We start from the raw sequence: 16,505 nt of genomic DNA, 5'->3' as shown, positions 1-16,505 counted from the left end.
GAGAGAAGGATTTGAAGTCCTGTTAAAAGAGATTCCTTGGTCCTAGACTCTGAGATACTGATTCATAGGTTCTGCATTTCCTATAAGCTACCAGGTGATGCTGATGCTGTTATCCTTAGGCCACACTTTCTGCAGCTCTGGCCTAGGGAACCCCAGGAGGAAGACTCAAACACCAGGTGCCCCAGAAGGCACTTATGTGTAGGGTGTATGGTTTGCCCATGGGAATTTTGGTGTATACCTTATACCCTAGTGGCCCATCTTGTAAAACATGTCCTAGACTAGATTTTAGTGATAAGGTCACCCTAATCATGTTTATTTTCTCATCTAGCCCTTATAAAGATTCTCAAGGCAGATGTTATTATTCCAGTTTGCACAGAAGAAGCTGAAGGTTAGACAGATAAAAAGCAAGCATGCCTGAGGTCATGCAGTCAATAAGTGGTACAGCCTAGAACTGAAGCCAAGCATGTTTTGCTCCAAATCCAGGGCTTTGTAACTAATGTTAATGAGTCTGCTGGCCCCATTTCACTCCTCTTCAGGGCAGGAAGAACAGGTCGGGTGCATGATACTAAGAGGCATAAATCTGCCATTCTTACCATTTCACAGGGAGCCCTAACTTTGTAGTTATGGACAAAAGTGAAGTTAGGAAAGGCCAACAGTAGGAGGGGAGAGGAACTAAATCAATATACAGACTAGGTACTACAAAGTAGCCCAAATCCTTCAGAAGCATCTGATCTGAAGATGTCAAGTGACACATGACATAATCAAGAATGTGCCTCAGGAGTTCCTGTCGTGGCTTAGTGGTTAATGAATCTGACTAGTATCCATGAGGACACAGGTTCAATCCCCGGCCTTGCTCAGTGGGTTAAGGATCTGGCGTTGCCGTGAGCTGTGGTGTCGGCTGCAGACACGGCTTGGATCCTGAGTTGCTGTGGCTCTGGCATAGGCTGGTGGCTAGGAACCTCCACATGCTGCAAGTACGACTCTAAAAAGCAAAAAACAAACAAACAAACAAAAAAGAATGTGCCTCAGTGTAGTTTGGTCTCCATGTAAAGAAAACAAGACAACAGAAGGGACATCAGAGATGACCTAGTTGATGGCGCTCCTATCAACATCCTTGAGGAATGTAACCATAAGTAACAGTAACCATGGCTCCATTTCACCTTCGCAGACACTTTCAAGGGATGGGGAGCAAAATCCTGGGGAGGCATTGTGAGGACAGCACTTGGCATTTGAAAGGGGCCCTCCACTAATTCTGATTTGGTCCATGTACCATCAAATACTACTATCCTCCGAGGGTCACCGAGACCATCTCTACATTTTAATTTCTGAAGAGTCTAAGGCTCTTGTCCAAGAGAAACTATCTCCCTACTCTCAATGCTGGAGTGACTATCCTCCCATCAGTGGTTGAATGAGTCCTCCTGGAAGGACCAGAGAAGAGAGAGTCCTAAATATGTGTAAGAGGACTGAGTGGTTGCAAAGGAAACTAGATTTCTTCCTCGGGTCCTCTTTTTGCCTGTGGTGTTTATTCCCTGGGATTGTTGCTCTTCACACCTGCATATTGACTTTGGCAACAGAGATGCCAAAGAAACAGAGAAGCAGACACATGCAATGATCCAATATGAACAGATGTGCAACCTCAAATTCACTTAGCAACATTCTCCAAACACTTTTAGCTGATAATCAAAGAATCAAGGGTTTATTTTTATGGAGGCATTTCCTTCTTCTGTTCTTCCCTTCTTTGAAGGGACATGAAATGTCTACAATGCCCTCCTCTAGGACAAAGAACAATGACTACTAACCTTTGTGTTTCTTACATGCTAAGAAGCAAGGGATGTGTCTGCAACTTGTAAAGCAAATCTTCCCACATATCTGGAAACCAAATAAAAGCCTCTCAACTTAGTCATCAAGGTACTTTACCTTGGGGGAGGTGAAGGTACATTTGAGTTTCCGGGGCACTCTCTCATGGGCCATTTCAGTCCATTCAGCAACCATATCATCACGGTAAGCCAGGGAAACATCCATGGAAACTTCTGCATTTTCTCCTGCAAAAGAAAGGATGTACAATTCAGAAGTGGCTTCTGGGAGGATGCTTTGGAAACAGTTCAAAAATTCTTATAAGCTCTGCCATGGAAACCAGCAAGACAAAAGAGATGTATCCTATCAAACTCCAAACCTGAAGACTTAAAAGTCATAGGATGAATGTCTATGTTGGATGCTAGACCCCTTCTCATAACCAACTACTCTGCCAAGAAGTCAAAGAGCTTCCACTTAAACTCCTCTGGAGACGGGGGTCAAACGGTCTGATACTGACTCACAGTCAGCACTCATCCCGTAACGTGCATCACTGGTCCTATATCTGCCTGTAAGAGTCACATGGCAGATGAGGTCCTTTCCTTTTCCACAAAGCGCCTTACATACTTCAAACCTACATTTCATCTGCCTGTGTTTCCTCTCCTCTCTGATAAAAATGAGCAAGTTCTTTAGCCACCCTTCAGGACACACTCTAGTCTGAAAGCATCCTTTTTAAAATTACCCCCTAAGAAGTTCTCAAACATAGGCTCTGCTGCTTCTCTAAAACTCAAAACCCCTTCTTCATAGCGTGGACAAAGTTAATAAGAGGTGAAAGGCTTTTCTCACCTAAAGACTAATACATAGGCAGGAATATAATAAGTACATAGCTGAGCAATGAATATCACATAGACTTCCACACTGATGAGGACCATGAATAGAACCCATTAAGGAGATTAGATTAATAAAAATTGCATCTATCCATTTAGTCTGTCTTATACTCTTTGAGCAAGTTCAAGAACAGAAGCGCCTTCATGGAGGGAGAAAAGATCAACTACATTTCCAAAATAACCATGATGAGCCAGTGCCCACAGGGGTTGTGAGACTAGGTTCAGTTCTAAGCTCTGGAACCTGAACACTAGGTCACGAGGGAAAACAGATAAGAATAACTGCTGTCTGGAAAATTAGGGCTTTTCTACCCACTGGCCCAGTGTGGATTGGAGACAATTTGATGGTGTGTTGAATCCCTGGTTCTCTGAGGAAGCTAGTAAGAGAAGGAGAGAAGAAATTTGAAGCCATTCTGATACAGACGAAATCCTCAGGGAACATCAGTGCCTGCTCTTTTATTAATGCTATTTAACTTCTAAGTCACTAATAATGAACCATCAGAAAAAGAATGTAAGGAGCTCCTGCTATGGTGCAGCAGGTTAAGAATCCAGCATTGCCACAGCTGTGGCACAGGTAACAGATGCAGCTTGGATTAGATCCCTGGCCCAGGAACTTCCATATGCAAGTGTACCTAAAAGCAGAGAGAGAGAGGAGAGAAGAGAGGGAGAGAGAGAGAGGGAGAGGAAGTTAAAAAAAGAAAAGAAAAAGGAGTTCCCATCGTGGCTCAGTGGTTAACAAATGTGACTAGGAACAATGAGGTTGCAGGTTTGATCCCTGGCCTCGCTCAGTGGGTTGAGGATCCAGCGTTGCCGTGAGCTGTGGTGTAGGTTGCAGACATGGCATGGATCCCATGTTGCTGTGGCTCTGGTGAAGGCCGGAGGCTGCAGCTCTGATTGGACCCCTAGCCTGGGAACCTCCATATGCCACGGGAGTGGCCCTAGAAAAGGCAAAAAGACCAAAAAAAAAAAAAAAAAAAGAAAGAAAGAAAGAAAAGAAAAAAGAAAAAAAAACCCCACTTAAAATGAAAAAGAATAAAATACCTAGGAATAAATTTAACCACAAAGATGAAAGGCCTATACTCTGCAAACTGTAAAACACTGATGAAATTCCAGGATTTCCCACTGTGGCTCAGCAGTAACAAACCCAACTAGTATCCATGGGGATTTGGGTTTGATTTGGGTTTTGGGTGCAGCCCTGAAAAAGACAAAAGACAAAAAAAGAAGAAGAAGAAGAAAAAAAAAAGAATTCAGCATTGCCACTGCTGTGGCTCAGGTGTGATCCCAGGACTGGGAACTTTTGCATGCCATGGGCGCAGCCAAAAAAATTTATTTTTAATTCAAGCATTGATGAAGGAAACTGAAGATGATACAAAGAAATGGAAATATCTACTGTGCTCTCAGATTGGAAGAATTAATATTGTTAAAATACTACCCAAAGCAATTTACATATTTAATGCAATCCCTACCAAAATACCCATGAATTCTAAAATATTCATGGAACCACAAAAGACCCCACCAAACTCTCAAAACAATCTTGAGAAAAAAGAATAAAGCTGGAGGTCTCAACCCTCCCAGACTTCAAACCATACTACAGAGCTACAGTAATCAAAGCAGCATGGTATTGGCACAAAAACAGACACATAGATCAATGGAACAGAATGGAACAGACACATAGATCAATAGAACACACCTGTGATTAACTAATATACAACAAAGGAGGTAAGAATATACAGTGGAGAAAAAATAGTCTCTTCATTAAATGGTTCTAGGAAAACTGGACAGTCACACGTAAAACGAGATTACAACATTTCCTCGCACCATATACAAAAATAAATTCAAAATGGATTTAAAGAACAAAATGTAGGACATGACAACATAAAGAAGACAATATAGGCCGAAAACTCTTTGATATAAATCATAGCAATACTTTTTTGGATCTAATTTCTAAGATGAAAGAAATAAAAGCAAAAATAAGCAATTAAGATGTAATTAAACTTAAAAGCTTTTACATAGCAAAAGAAACCAACAACAAAACAAAAAGACAACCTCCAGAACAGAAGAAATATTGCAAATGATGCAACTGACCTGGGATTAATATCCAAAATACACAAACAGCTCATACTACCCAATTATCTTTCTTTTTTATTTATTTATTTATTTATTTATTTTCTTTTCTAGGGCCGCACCCGCGGCACATGGAGGTTCCCAGGCTAGGGGTATAATCAGAGCTACAGCTGCCGGCCTATGCCAGAGCCTCAGCAACATGGGATCTAAGCCGCGTCTGCAACCTACACCACAGCTCACAGCAACACCAGATCCTTAACCCACTGAGTGAGACCAGGGATCAAACCTGTAACCTCATGGTCTTAGTCAGATTCGTTAACCACTGAGCCATGATGGGAACTCCACATACTACTCAATATCAACAAAACAAACAATCCAATCAAAAAATAGGCAGAACACCTGAATAGACATCTTTCCAAAGAAGACATACAATAGTCACATGAAAAGATGCTCAATATATGTCATTATTAGAGAAATGCAAGTTAAATCACAATGAGATATTACCTCACATCTGTCAGGATGGCTATCATCAAAAAGTCTGCAAGTAACAAACATTGGCAAGGACGTACAGAAAAAAGAAGCCTTGCACACTGCTGGTGAGAAGGTAAATTGATGTAGTCATTATGGAAAACAGTATGGAGGTTCCTTGAAAAACTAAAAATAGAACTACCATATGATCCAGCAGTATGAGTCCTAAATATATATACAAAAAAATGAAAGCATAATTTGAAAAGCTATGCGGACTGCAATGCTCAGAGCAGCACTATTTTCAATAGCCAAGATATGGAAGCAACCCATGTCCATCGATAGAGAAATGGATAAAGATGTGGTTTAAATACACACACACACACAGGAATATTACTCAGCCACAAGAAGAGTGAAATTCTACCATTTGCAGCAATGTGAATGGACCTAGAAATTATTATGCTTAGTGAAATAAGTCAGAGAAAGACAAATATTGTATAATATCACTTATATGTGGAATCTAAAAAATAATATGAAGGTATATAATAAAACAAAAACAGGCTCATAGATATAGAAAACAAACTAGTGGTTACCTGTGTTAAGAGGGAAGCAGAAAGGGGCATGTGAGGGATATAAGATTAAGAGATACAAACTACTACGTATAAAATAGCAAGGATATATTATAGCACACCCAAGATTATAGCCATTATCTTATAATAACTGTTAATGAGTATAATCTGTAAAATAAACCTTGAATCTCTATGTTATTCATCTGAAAATATTATAGTATTATAAATCAACTATATACTTCAATGAAAAAATAACTAAATATAATAAATCCTCAAACATGGTGAAATACCCACTTGTGTTTTTCTGGTGTTACAAAACTACACACATACACAAACACACATAAGATAAAATAAAATAAAATAAAATAAAGGAGTTCCCATTGTGGTTTTTGGGTTAAGGACCCAACAGTTTCCATGACAATGAGGGTTTGATCCCTGGCCTCGCTCAGTGTAAGGATCTGGTGTTGCTGCAAGCTTCGGCATTGGTTGCAAATGTGTCTTGGATCCACTACTGATGTGGCTGTGCCATAAGCCTGAAGTGATTCAAACCCTAGCCCAGGAACTTCCATATGCCTCAGGTGTGGCCATTAAAAAAAAAAAAAGTACAGGAAAAAATGGTAGCAATGTGAGCAAACGACACATTGCAACAGTTTTTTAAAGATGAAAAAATAGATGAAGTAGATTTCCTGAAAGCCATGAAATGGGCACAGCCTCAACTCCACAGAAGGGATATTCTGGAAAAATAAGCCATGTCCAATAGACCCCCCCCCCCCCAGGCCACTCAGAACTGGAAAGTACCAGGTGTTACATAAGACAGGAGAGGCAAGATTCTGACAGAAGGATAGCAAGGTCAAAGTCTGTACACAATCACTGGACCCCCAGTTCTCATCCATCTTCCCAACACACACAGTCCAAGAGGAGACCCCGGACTTGAGGACACCAGCCTGTGCAGAGACCCTGGGCTGAGAGTGGGGAATAGTACGAATCTGTACAAGAAATTGGGATTCCTGGCTTGGGATTCTCTATCCTCTTGGTTAGGAGCCAGAATGGCTACAACTGCTCTTTACTTGGAAGCCTCAAAGGTCCAAAGAAAGAAATGGCCAGAGCTCCCATCTATGAACTGAATATTAGGCATCAAGGTACCTCCTTTTCATTTCTAACACTGGGATTTAAGAATCAGGACTTTCAACTCTGTCAAAAGGTCACTTTCAGAACCACAGAACTCAAGAGCACAAATTCGAACGATGTAAAGGAAGTTACCAGTTCACACAATGCACTCCTCGGAGGGCAGGGTTCAGAGCAGCACTGTCCTTAGACAGAGCAGGAGCGGCCCTGAATCTGGCCCCACACTTTTAGAGGTCACTCTCTGTCTGGTCCTTCTGCAGCTGTTCTCATCCTCTCCGGACAACAAGACCCTGAAGTGAAGGGGGCATGCCCACCGCGAACTTAACCCCTCCCCCAATCTCTAGAACGAGACCCAGAAACTCAAGACCCCAAGTACATACCCAGGCAACGCGGAGCCTACTTCCACACCCTGGGGGGAGACACCCTCCCAAGATCTGGCCTCTCAAAGGAAACCACGCAACCACTTATGCACCCTTGGGCTCAGGAGTGGTCAAAAGTCTGCTCCTACAGGAGGCTACAGACAGAGATTGAGCTTGGAGGTTGGGGTGTCAACACATAAACACACTCTTTCCATGGGATGGAGCTAGGGATGGGAAGAAAAGGCATCTAGAAGCCCACATTCCCTGATCAGTCATATTTGGGGCACAGAATGCCAAGGAGTCCAAGAATCCTACATTCAAACCATTCAAACCTAGATTTCCAGTTCATTAGGAAGGTAAATTGCAACTGGATGGTAGAACTTGTTGGGCTTAACAACTTTTGGCCTGATTTATCACTTTAAAATATGTAGATATCTGGCAGCCTTCATAGGTACTCTGTCCTGGGCTCCACAAATGTTCAGTGTGGGCCCAGCACAGAGCAGGTGCCTCAGGGAGAGAGAGGCCAGAGACAGACTCCCTTCCTGGTCTGCTCCCGGCTTTAAGAGTTATTGCCACCTGTTGGGAATCCCCAAACTGTTTTAAACTATGCTATTAAAAACAAACACAAATTTTAAACACCGTTTTCATGTACAATTACTCTGTATTAGGCCCTTGTGACTTCTGTGCTTCCATTTAAATGACCTCATTAAACAACTCTATAAAGTGGGCACAGACGTTTCCTTCTGATTAGTGAGTCAACTGAGGTCTTCAGATATGAAGTGACTTGCCTGAAATCATACGGTTGTCGATAACATGAGAGAGAGAGACGTTTTTTAAAAACTGCCTTAAGAGACAATCTTTTTGTGTGTGTGTGCTGCTTAAAGAAAACTGGCTAGTTTTGATGAAAGAAGCCCCTCGCACTAGTCACAAAATATGAATAGGTACGTTTCGATTTGGAGGTTTTTTGTTGTTGTTTTTTGGTTTGGGGTGGGTGTTTTTCTTCTTTGCTTTTTCGGGATGCACCTGTGGCACAGAGACATTCCCAAGCCAGGGGTCGAATCAGAGCTGTAGCTGCCAGCCACAGCCACTTGAATAGGTACATTTTTAATAAAATAGAGGCTCCTTGTGAATACTGTCCCCATCCTGTGAAAAAGGGATGAGGTATATATTAGTTGTATAAGGTACACAAGAATACACAGTGAATAAATGGCAGAGCTGGGACTTAAACTTGAGTCTGGATCAGCCCAGACCCCATCACCTTCTACTACCTTTGTTGTTAGAAACAATTAGAAAGAAAAGCAGGGAGTTCCCGTCGTGGCACAGTGATTAACGAATCCGAATAGGAACCATGAGGTTGCAGGTTCGGTCCCTGCCCTTGCTCAGTGGGTTGACGATTCGGCGTTGCCGTGAGCTGTGGTGTAGGTTGCAGACGCGGCTCGGATCCCGCGTTGCTGTGGCTCTGGCGTAGGCCAATGGCTACAGCTCCGATTCAACCCCTAGCCTGGGAACCTCCATATGCCGCAGGAGCGGCCCAAGAAATAGCAACAATAATAACAACAACAACAAAAAAAAAAAAGAAAGAAAGAAAGAAAGAAAAGCAACAGTTGAATCAAGCACACTGTATGCAGGGGCCACTCGGTTCTGACCAAACACAACTTTCTGCAGGAGAGAAATATGAAATGTTTCTGGGAGGCCACAAGCATGGCTCACAATACATCTGCAATTCTCCAACTCCAGCTTTAAGGGAAAAAAGTGCTGAAACCTACATAGCACCCTTCCAGAAAACTGGAGAAGTGTGATGGCTGGAAGCATGAGGCTGGAAGACTGGGATGCCTAGGTTCATGCCATGTTTCTGCCCCTTACTAGGTGTGTGGGCAGGGACAGGGAGCGAGCCTCCGGTACTGGGGGTAGCTGCCTTCAGCTCCAGCCATCATGAGGCAGTACAGGTTGTCTTACCAGACCTGCTGCTTTTTCAGGAGAAGCCATAAATTCAGATGCTTATATAATAACTCTCAATTTTTAAACATCAAAAACCAATTCCCTAAAAACAAAGGGAAACAAAATCTCTGAGCAGGTCAGATAATAAAATATCAGGCAAGCTGCATTACTTCGGGGGGGAGGGGAGGGGGCACTTTTCATACTGTCCCCACACCATCATCCTCTTCTTTCCATTCTACCATCAGGCAAAGTTCTGTCTAAACCTTTCTATTATTGTTTGAGACCTTTATCACAGGTTCTGCCTAATCCTCACACATCACCTCCTTACTTCCTATGCTATCTGGAGCAGGTGTTATCATTCCTGTTTGTGAGGTGGAGAAGCCAAGACTCAGATAGCTTCATGGCTAGAAACATCAGACTCAAGCTTAGAACCTCATGGCCTTTAGTCTGAGAGAAACCACAGGAGAATGGCCAGGTCAAGTGGTCCTCTAGCCTTCTCTCACTGGACCCTGATCTCACTCCCAACCCTACCTTCTGCCCTGATGGACACTCAGGCTCCTTACCCTGTTGAAACAGGACTTGCCTCCTGGGACTTTGTGATCATTAAATTAGTTACTACCCCAAAAATTCTTAGAACCGTGCAGAACGCATGAAGGGCTAGCTGTCGTTTTTATCATTTTATTCGGGAAGTGAAAGTAGGTCTTACACCTACTTTTAATTCAAAATAATTATCAGGAGTTCTGTCGTGATAATTCTGCGACTCAGCGGTTAAGGAACCCGACTAGCATCCATGAGGACGAGGGTTCAATCCCTGGCCTCACTCAGTGGGTTAAGGATCCAGCATTGCCGTGAGCTGTGGTGTAGGTTGCAGACGTGGCTTGGATCCCCAGTTGCTGTGGCTGTGGCACAGGCTGGCGGCTACAGTTCCGATTCAACCCTCGCCTGGGAATTTCCACATGCTGTGGGTGTGGCCCTAAAAAGAAAAAATAATAATAATTATCACGTTTCAGGGACATGGAACCTTCCACTATGATCCTATATCCAAACCTGGAGCACAACATTCAGAAAAAGGAAAAGTATGAAGCAGAGGAACCTAGCAAAGCTGTGACATCGGCCTCCAGAATCACTTTCTCTTCTGCTGCCAATGGACTCAGAAACATAGTTCAGCTTTAATGACGAGGTTGCATGTAATAAAACACCGGTCTCATGACTCCTGGGATACTGTGTGGGCAATATTCCCCTCCCCACCCCCTCCCACAGAAATAATGAAACTGAAGCATCCAATTTGAACCCTTTGGGAGAATGGCAGGAAGGCCAAGGCTACCTCTGGCACCTAAAGAACCTTCCCTATTAAAAAAAAAAAAAAAGGACGCTGGTTATTCCAGTTCCATGGGATAAACTTGTAAGGTATCTGCATAGGGCATTTATAGGTTTGAAATGCATGATTTTCCACACCTAAACCAGACCAGCAGCTTTGCTCTCCTTTGGGCTGTCCAAGCCTCACATTTCTCAAGTGGCTCTGGAGACACATTTTGGTTGTGCGGAAAATCTATTTAGAATACTGGGAAGGGAGAGGTGGAAAGGCACGTGGTTCGTTTCACTTAATATTTCCATCCTGTTACGGGGGCGGTACTCTGACATGGGGAACCTGAGCTCCAGGGTTCTGCAGGAGCAAACCCAGACTGCAGAGGATCCTTATAGGTGGAAAGATCTGTACCTTTCCATATTGGGAAGCATCAGCCAATCAAACCCCTAAGAAGCATCTGAGTTAAACTGCCTTGCCCTTCATGAGAAAAGTGCCAATCAGTTTTCCAAAGGCAAGTGGAAAGCCAGAAGGGTGAGCAAGTACTTTGCACAAGCCAAAACAGGTGAGGGCAGGGGGAGGGAGGGCAACAAATAGCTAGAAAACAGTCTGAGAACTCCAAGAAATCTAGGGTAGAGTGGCCCCTGGAGGGAGGCGGTGGAGTGATGAGAGATGGGGCTCCCTTGAGGACATCACCAGAATGCGTCTCACTTACACTTTTGGAAACACTTTTGGAAACAGGTATTTGCCTGCCAGGAGAGTACAGAGACCTGGGGCCCAACATATCTGCTTTCAAATTCTCCCTTTATATCTTCCTAGTTAAATGACCTTGAGTCTCAGTTTCCACCTCTGTAAGACAGAAACAGTGGGATTTACTTCCCAAGACTGCTGACAGGACCACTTGCCATATAGGCATTTAAAAATACCCTTTCCCTTTCCATCTAAGTCCCAAGATGGCTAGGTTATATCATTGATCAATTAACTGGTAACAAAGGAGGGCGAGTTACATTAAGAGGAAATAAAGAATCATTTTATGGTTGTCAAAAGCTTTTCAGTTCCCAGAGAAATCTTAAGATCCCTGAGCTCTTGCTCTGGGAAAAAATTAAAGAGATTTCAAAATGCTCATATGTATACCCACATTACATAGAGGAGCTGCCAGTCACCAGGTTTGTTTGGGTAACCTCAGAAGGAGGCCGCACAGACCAGCCTCCTCCCAGCCTCCTGCAGACATATAATCTGGGGTTATTTATGCCAGCGTGCCTTCCTCGATTAAAAACTCCCTGACCTGGCTTGTATTTTCTTGACGCTTTCAATTAAGGAAATAACAAAACCAACCCTGTCCTATACCCATGGTTAGGTCTGGCAAAAAATGGACTCAGCTAATTATAAATTTGGTCCTGGCTGTTTTCTTAAGAATGCCCTACAGGCCTGGGGTGAGCAGTTATAAAATGAATGAGTACAATTATTTCACAAACCATCCCAACAGTTTGGTTCACATCACCTCTCTCATTTTTCCCTCATCACGTTGAGCACTTGCATTGCAGAGAAATACTTTCCAGGTGTCAGAAGTCATTTTTCAAAGCATCATCAGGATGGACCCTCACTATATTCTGAAGCAGTATCTCCTAATTAAAGTGAGCTATCTATGAGACAACATTAGAACATGGGGAAACTTCTCTCACATCAGGCCCTTTGCAAAATGATCTCTTCTCAGTTAGAAAACATCCACTTACCCTATAGCATCCTATTGAACTACTTCAAGGCTACATCTCTGGAAGAGTAGCTAGGGCATCAAATATTTTGTAAACAAATGAATCTTTAGGACCACAGAATGCAGAAAAAATATATCCTAGTATTTACTCAGTTGGAGAGTAGCTCTTTCCCCTTCTAACACATCTGCTCATGGGACACCAGCCACCTTCTCAAGTTCAGATTTCCCTCCCAAGTTTCAAATCTGCATGCCTACTTCCCACTGGATGGCTCTATTTCCATGGTTCAGAAAAGAAAGCCAAACTGCCATAATTGGTCAATTCTCATAGCTCATCAAGTCTTGCAAATTCACGCTCTACCCCCCCTTCCTCACCACCACTCTCCTTGCTCAAGGCCATCATCACCTCAGATCTAGACAATTTGAACACATGCCCCATGCTGTTTCCCCTCCTGTAGCCAGAAGATGGTTTCTGAAATACTTTCAATGTCTTTACATCATCCTAGTGCTGAAACTCCTTAAATAGCATAAAAGACTAAGACCTGGCTCCTGGTTAGCAACCTGGGGTCTCATCTCAAGAACTCTTCCTGACTCCTGGTCACCTTAACTGGTCACCCTGAATGTAGCCCACCATCCCACCTCCAGCCTTGGAGATGGGTAAGAGTTCAGGTTCTGGAGAGAGACAGCCTGGGATCACGGCCACCTTGGCCACTTGGTGCCTGTGCAATGGTAGGCAAGCCACTGAACTTCTCTGTATATAAAAGGGGGAGAGCAGATTGACCATCTCCTATGGTTATGAGAATTAAATGAGGTAACGTGAATTACTGAGCACAGCCCTGGCATACAGTAAGCACTCAGTAAGTAAATGTTGGCTGCTTTTTGAAGGCTACTACTCAAAGCTACCTACACTTACGACATTCAGGGTCCCTGCTAGCACACCAATTTCCCATCCATGCCCCCTTTGAAGGGTGGAATTCACAAAAGGGCTTCTTTTCCTTGAGGCTATAGACAATACTCTGCAGATAGATCTTGGCACCCCTACTTGTATCAGGATAATGTCTGCTCACTTCTAGATTCATTCCTACCTTCCCTCACCCACTAAAACTGATGAAGTGCCCCTTCTCTTGCTCCCAGAGTACACTGTGTGTCCAGCACTATAACACTTAACCTCCTGCAGTTCAACTACCTGACTACTTACTTGTATCTTTCTCTACCCCGCAACCCCACACCCCTTAGTCTGAGAAGTTCCTGAAAGCCAGGGACTGCCTCAGTTTTCTTCACAGCTGTATCATCTATATCTTCACAAAATATTCATTAAATACTTGCCAAATGAATGAATGAACACCATTCTTCTTTCTCCAAATATTCTGACAATCCAAAATTCCCTGTGCCACTCTATCACCTCTATACCACATATGTGTGGTCTATAGTTTACTCTATATTAGTGGCATTCACTTTCTTTCCCCCACTGCCTGCTTTCCTTCTCCTACCCCCACACATCTCAAAAAAAAAAAAAAAAAAAAAAAAAGATGTTCCTCAAATTTGGCCCAAACATCTCAAGGAACAACATGCCTGTTCCCCAGGACTGGGTGGAAGGGAAGTGAATTGGAAGGGAGCACTGTCTCCTTCCTCCTTCTCCATCTGAACTATAATATTGGGTTGCACTAGCATTCTACTTGAGCAGGCTAGTGGGGATAAGGGAGAAGGAAGATAGGATGTAACCACAAGGGCTAGAAACCAAATTGTTCTCTGACCTGTTCTAGAGTTTAAGGTTTAAGTAAAGCCATTAAAAAAGTGGGCCTTTGAGGTCTCTATCATGCCTGTCCAAGTCTATAGGAATAAGAGAATAGATGGAACCAATGGCAAGAGATTCCAGAGAAGAAAAACTGTGCAGCACTCATTTGCATAGAACACATGAGGTCTCTGGTAATCTACTCAAGCATACTTTTCCAGAATGGAAGAGAAGCCCATTAGGAACTGATAAGTCATAGCAGCTGGTGCCATCACCAAGACAGAATAATATACATCTGAAAACCTGTAATGCTAGATGGACCATCCAATCCATTCTTTTCCTCTACCAAATATTTTTAAGTATCTACTAGTTTCTACACACCATGGTGGGGATAAAAAAGACATACAAGGCAAAATCATTGCCCTCAATGGCTCACAGCAAGATGGAGAAGTAAAACATATACACACCTAAGTATAATCCAATGTGGGTAGTACTGTGTTAGAAATACATATAAAGTACATATACATTCACTCCTCTAAACCCATGGATGCAGAACCTGCAGATATGGAGGGCTGATTGTACTGAACCATTTTATACATAGGACTTGGGCCTCTGTGAATTTTTATATTGACATGGGTCCCCAGGGATCTGGAAGGACAAGTGTAGTTAGTACAAAGATGTCAAGAGTGCTAGGTAGGGAGACAAGAAATGCAATATAGAATACGTGATCTTCTGGATTACCTCATCTAGGAGAGATGATGTTAAACTGTGAATCACCAGATGACTAAGCGGTCACTAGGCAAGGAGGTGGGAGAAAGAATTACAGGATGAGGGAGCTGCATGCTTAAAGAGTCATGGAAGCACAAAATAGCATAGTACAGTAATCTACTAATTCAGTGGCAGGGAATGGGAGGTAGAGTGGAAAAAAAAGTCAAGGCTGGAGAGGAGGAAGGGTCTGATGACAAGAGAAGAAACATGCTCTGAATGAATGCTGCAGCGTTTTAGGATGTTTAAGCAAAGAGATCCGGCAGCTGTATGAAAGGCAGACTGGGATGTTATGGGGAGTAGAGAGAACAGAAGAAACTGAGGCCCACTACATTTAATACAGTTCTCACCATGTCTAAGATTATTTTAATCACATAGTAAGTATCACCAGAAGGACCTTCCCTGTTTTCCAAGGAATTTGAACCCAACAATGAACCAATCTTTTCTTAACAAAGCTAGAGAAATCAGAAGCATCCAAGCTGGCAAGTGTTAAAACACTGGAAAACAGATGTGGCAACAGCTCTTTCCTATTTGACCATAATCAACATATATGCAGAGTGAAAACAAACTTGACAGCCAAGGGAGGGAAACACACAGTGGGCTTCTTTGCTTTCTCCCCAGGATTCCATCCTTGCAAAGAGCATTTAGAATAGCTGATGTGATGGTTACAAAAATCTACCTGCCTCTCTCTGAATGCAATTAGAGAAGAGAGCTTCCTTCACACTGGCTCCAAAAATAGACGATGGCGGAGTTCACAAACTGACAGCTGCATTCTCATACAGTAACCAGGAGAGAGGAGGGATGGCTAATTTAACTTAACTTCCAAAACAAACAGTGCAGAAGAAGTACAAGATAAAGAGAAAACACAAAGGTCACATCCTCAAAGGGCTGGAAGAGGAATGGGGTCACTCTGTGGCAGTTTATTAGTCCTCCTCAAATCCTGATGAAACCAGTGAAATATTTTGCCCAGATCTGCCCAGAGTCCTTCAGACAAAAGCTCTGGCAGATGAAGCTGCGGAAGGAATCCCAGCAAGATTGGCAAGAGAGCCAGGATTTGTTCTCTTAACTCCTTCCTCTATAACCTGGATTCCTAAGGGCTAAGAAAGTCACTACATTTTCTAGATAAGAGAAATGAGCTCTTCCCTACCCCCACCCCACCCCCTTCACCAGGATTAAATTACACTATGACCAGCCTGGGGCAGGGGGGGAAAAAAAAAAAAAGAGTTATCCAGGAAACAAATATGGGTCATTAAGGGGGAGAAACCAGGTGTCTGAAAGGAGTAAAGCATTTCGGTTTTCCTCTCCTCAGTCCTAAGACCTTTTCGTTTTCTTCCATAGTCTTCCCAGCCCAAGGCTTCCAAGGGAAAAAGGGAAGCAGATTCTCTCTGCGGCTCCCCGCCCCCCAGATCTGCACTCGCTCTCAGGGCGGCTGCCAGCCAGCTAAATGTCAGATCACTGCACCCCGCATTCCCATGCCACACTACCTCCATCGCCCCGGTGACTAAGCTGTTTCAACAGCTGTGTTATTGCTGGAGTCAGGCCAGTGTTATTCACACGGAGTATTTGTTTCGTGCGGCTTCTGTGGGGAATTCTTACACTCAGGATTTGGGGTTCTATTTGCAGACCAGGTCCACCCCTCGATCAATCAGTGAGGATATTCCCTGAGCTCTTGGCTGCAGTGCAATGGTATTGGGCTACCGATCACTCAGGCTTCCGGGAGATGGACAGCCAGACTCCTAACACCACAGAGGGGGTGGAGAAGGCGTGTATGTCTGTGACACAGAGAGAAAGAAGCATAATAG

At 43.3% G+C, this 16,505-nt stretch overlaps 1 protein-coding gene across 3 annotated transcripts in view; it reads right to left on the bottom strand.

The window, feature by feature from the left end:
• WLS (Wnt ligand secretion mediator) overlaps positions 1-16,505 on the bottom strand; it is a 129,992-nt gene that overhangs the window by 32,556 nt on the left and 80,931 nt on the right. For all 3 annotated transcript variants that reach the window (XM_021096488.2, XM_003482073.5, XM_084964744.1), the window contains one exon: positions 1,918-2,042. In XM_021096488.2, the coding sequence (XP_020952147.1) occupies positions 1,918-2,042 (125 nt within the window). The remainder of the gene's footprint in view (positions 1-1,917; positions 2,043-16,505) is intronic.

This window comes from Sus scrofa, chromosome 6 (assembly GCF_054392235.1).
Source record: "Sus scrofa isolate SSC_HxYL_T2T_F1_AM1 chromosome 6, Sscrofa_HxYL_maternal_Yorkshire_Landrace_v2.0, whole genome shotgun sequence".
In the NCBI taxonomy this organism is placed as follows: domain Eukaryota; kingdom Metazoa; phylum Chordata; class Mammalia; order Artiodactyla; family Suidae; genus Sus; species Sus scrofa.
This window is presented reverse-complemented; position numbering and strand designations above follow the sequence as displayed.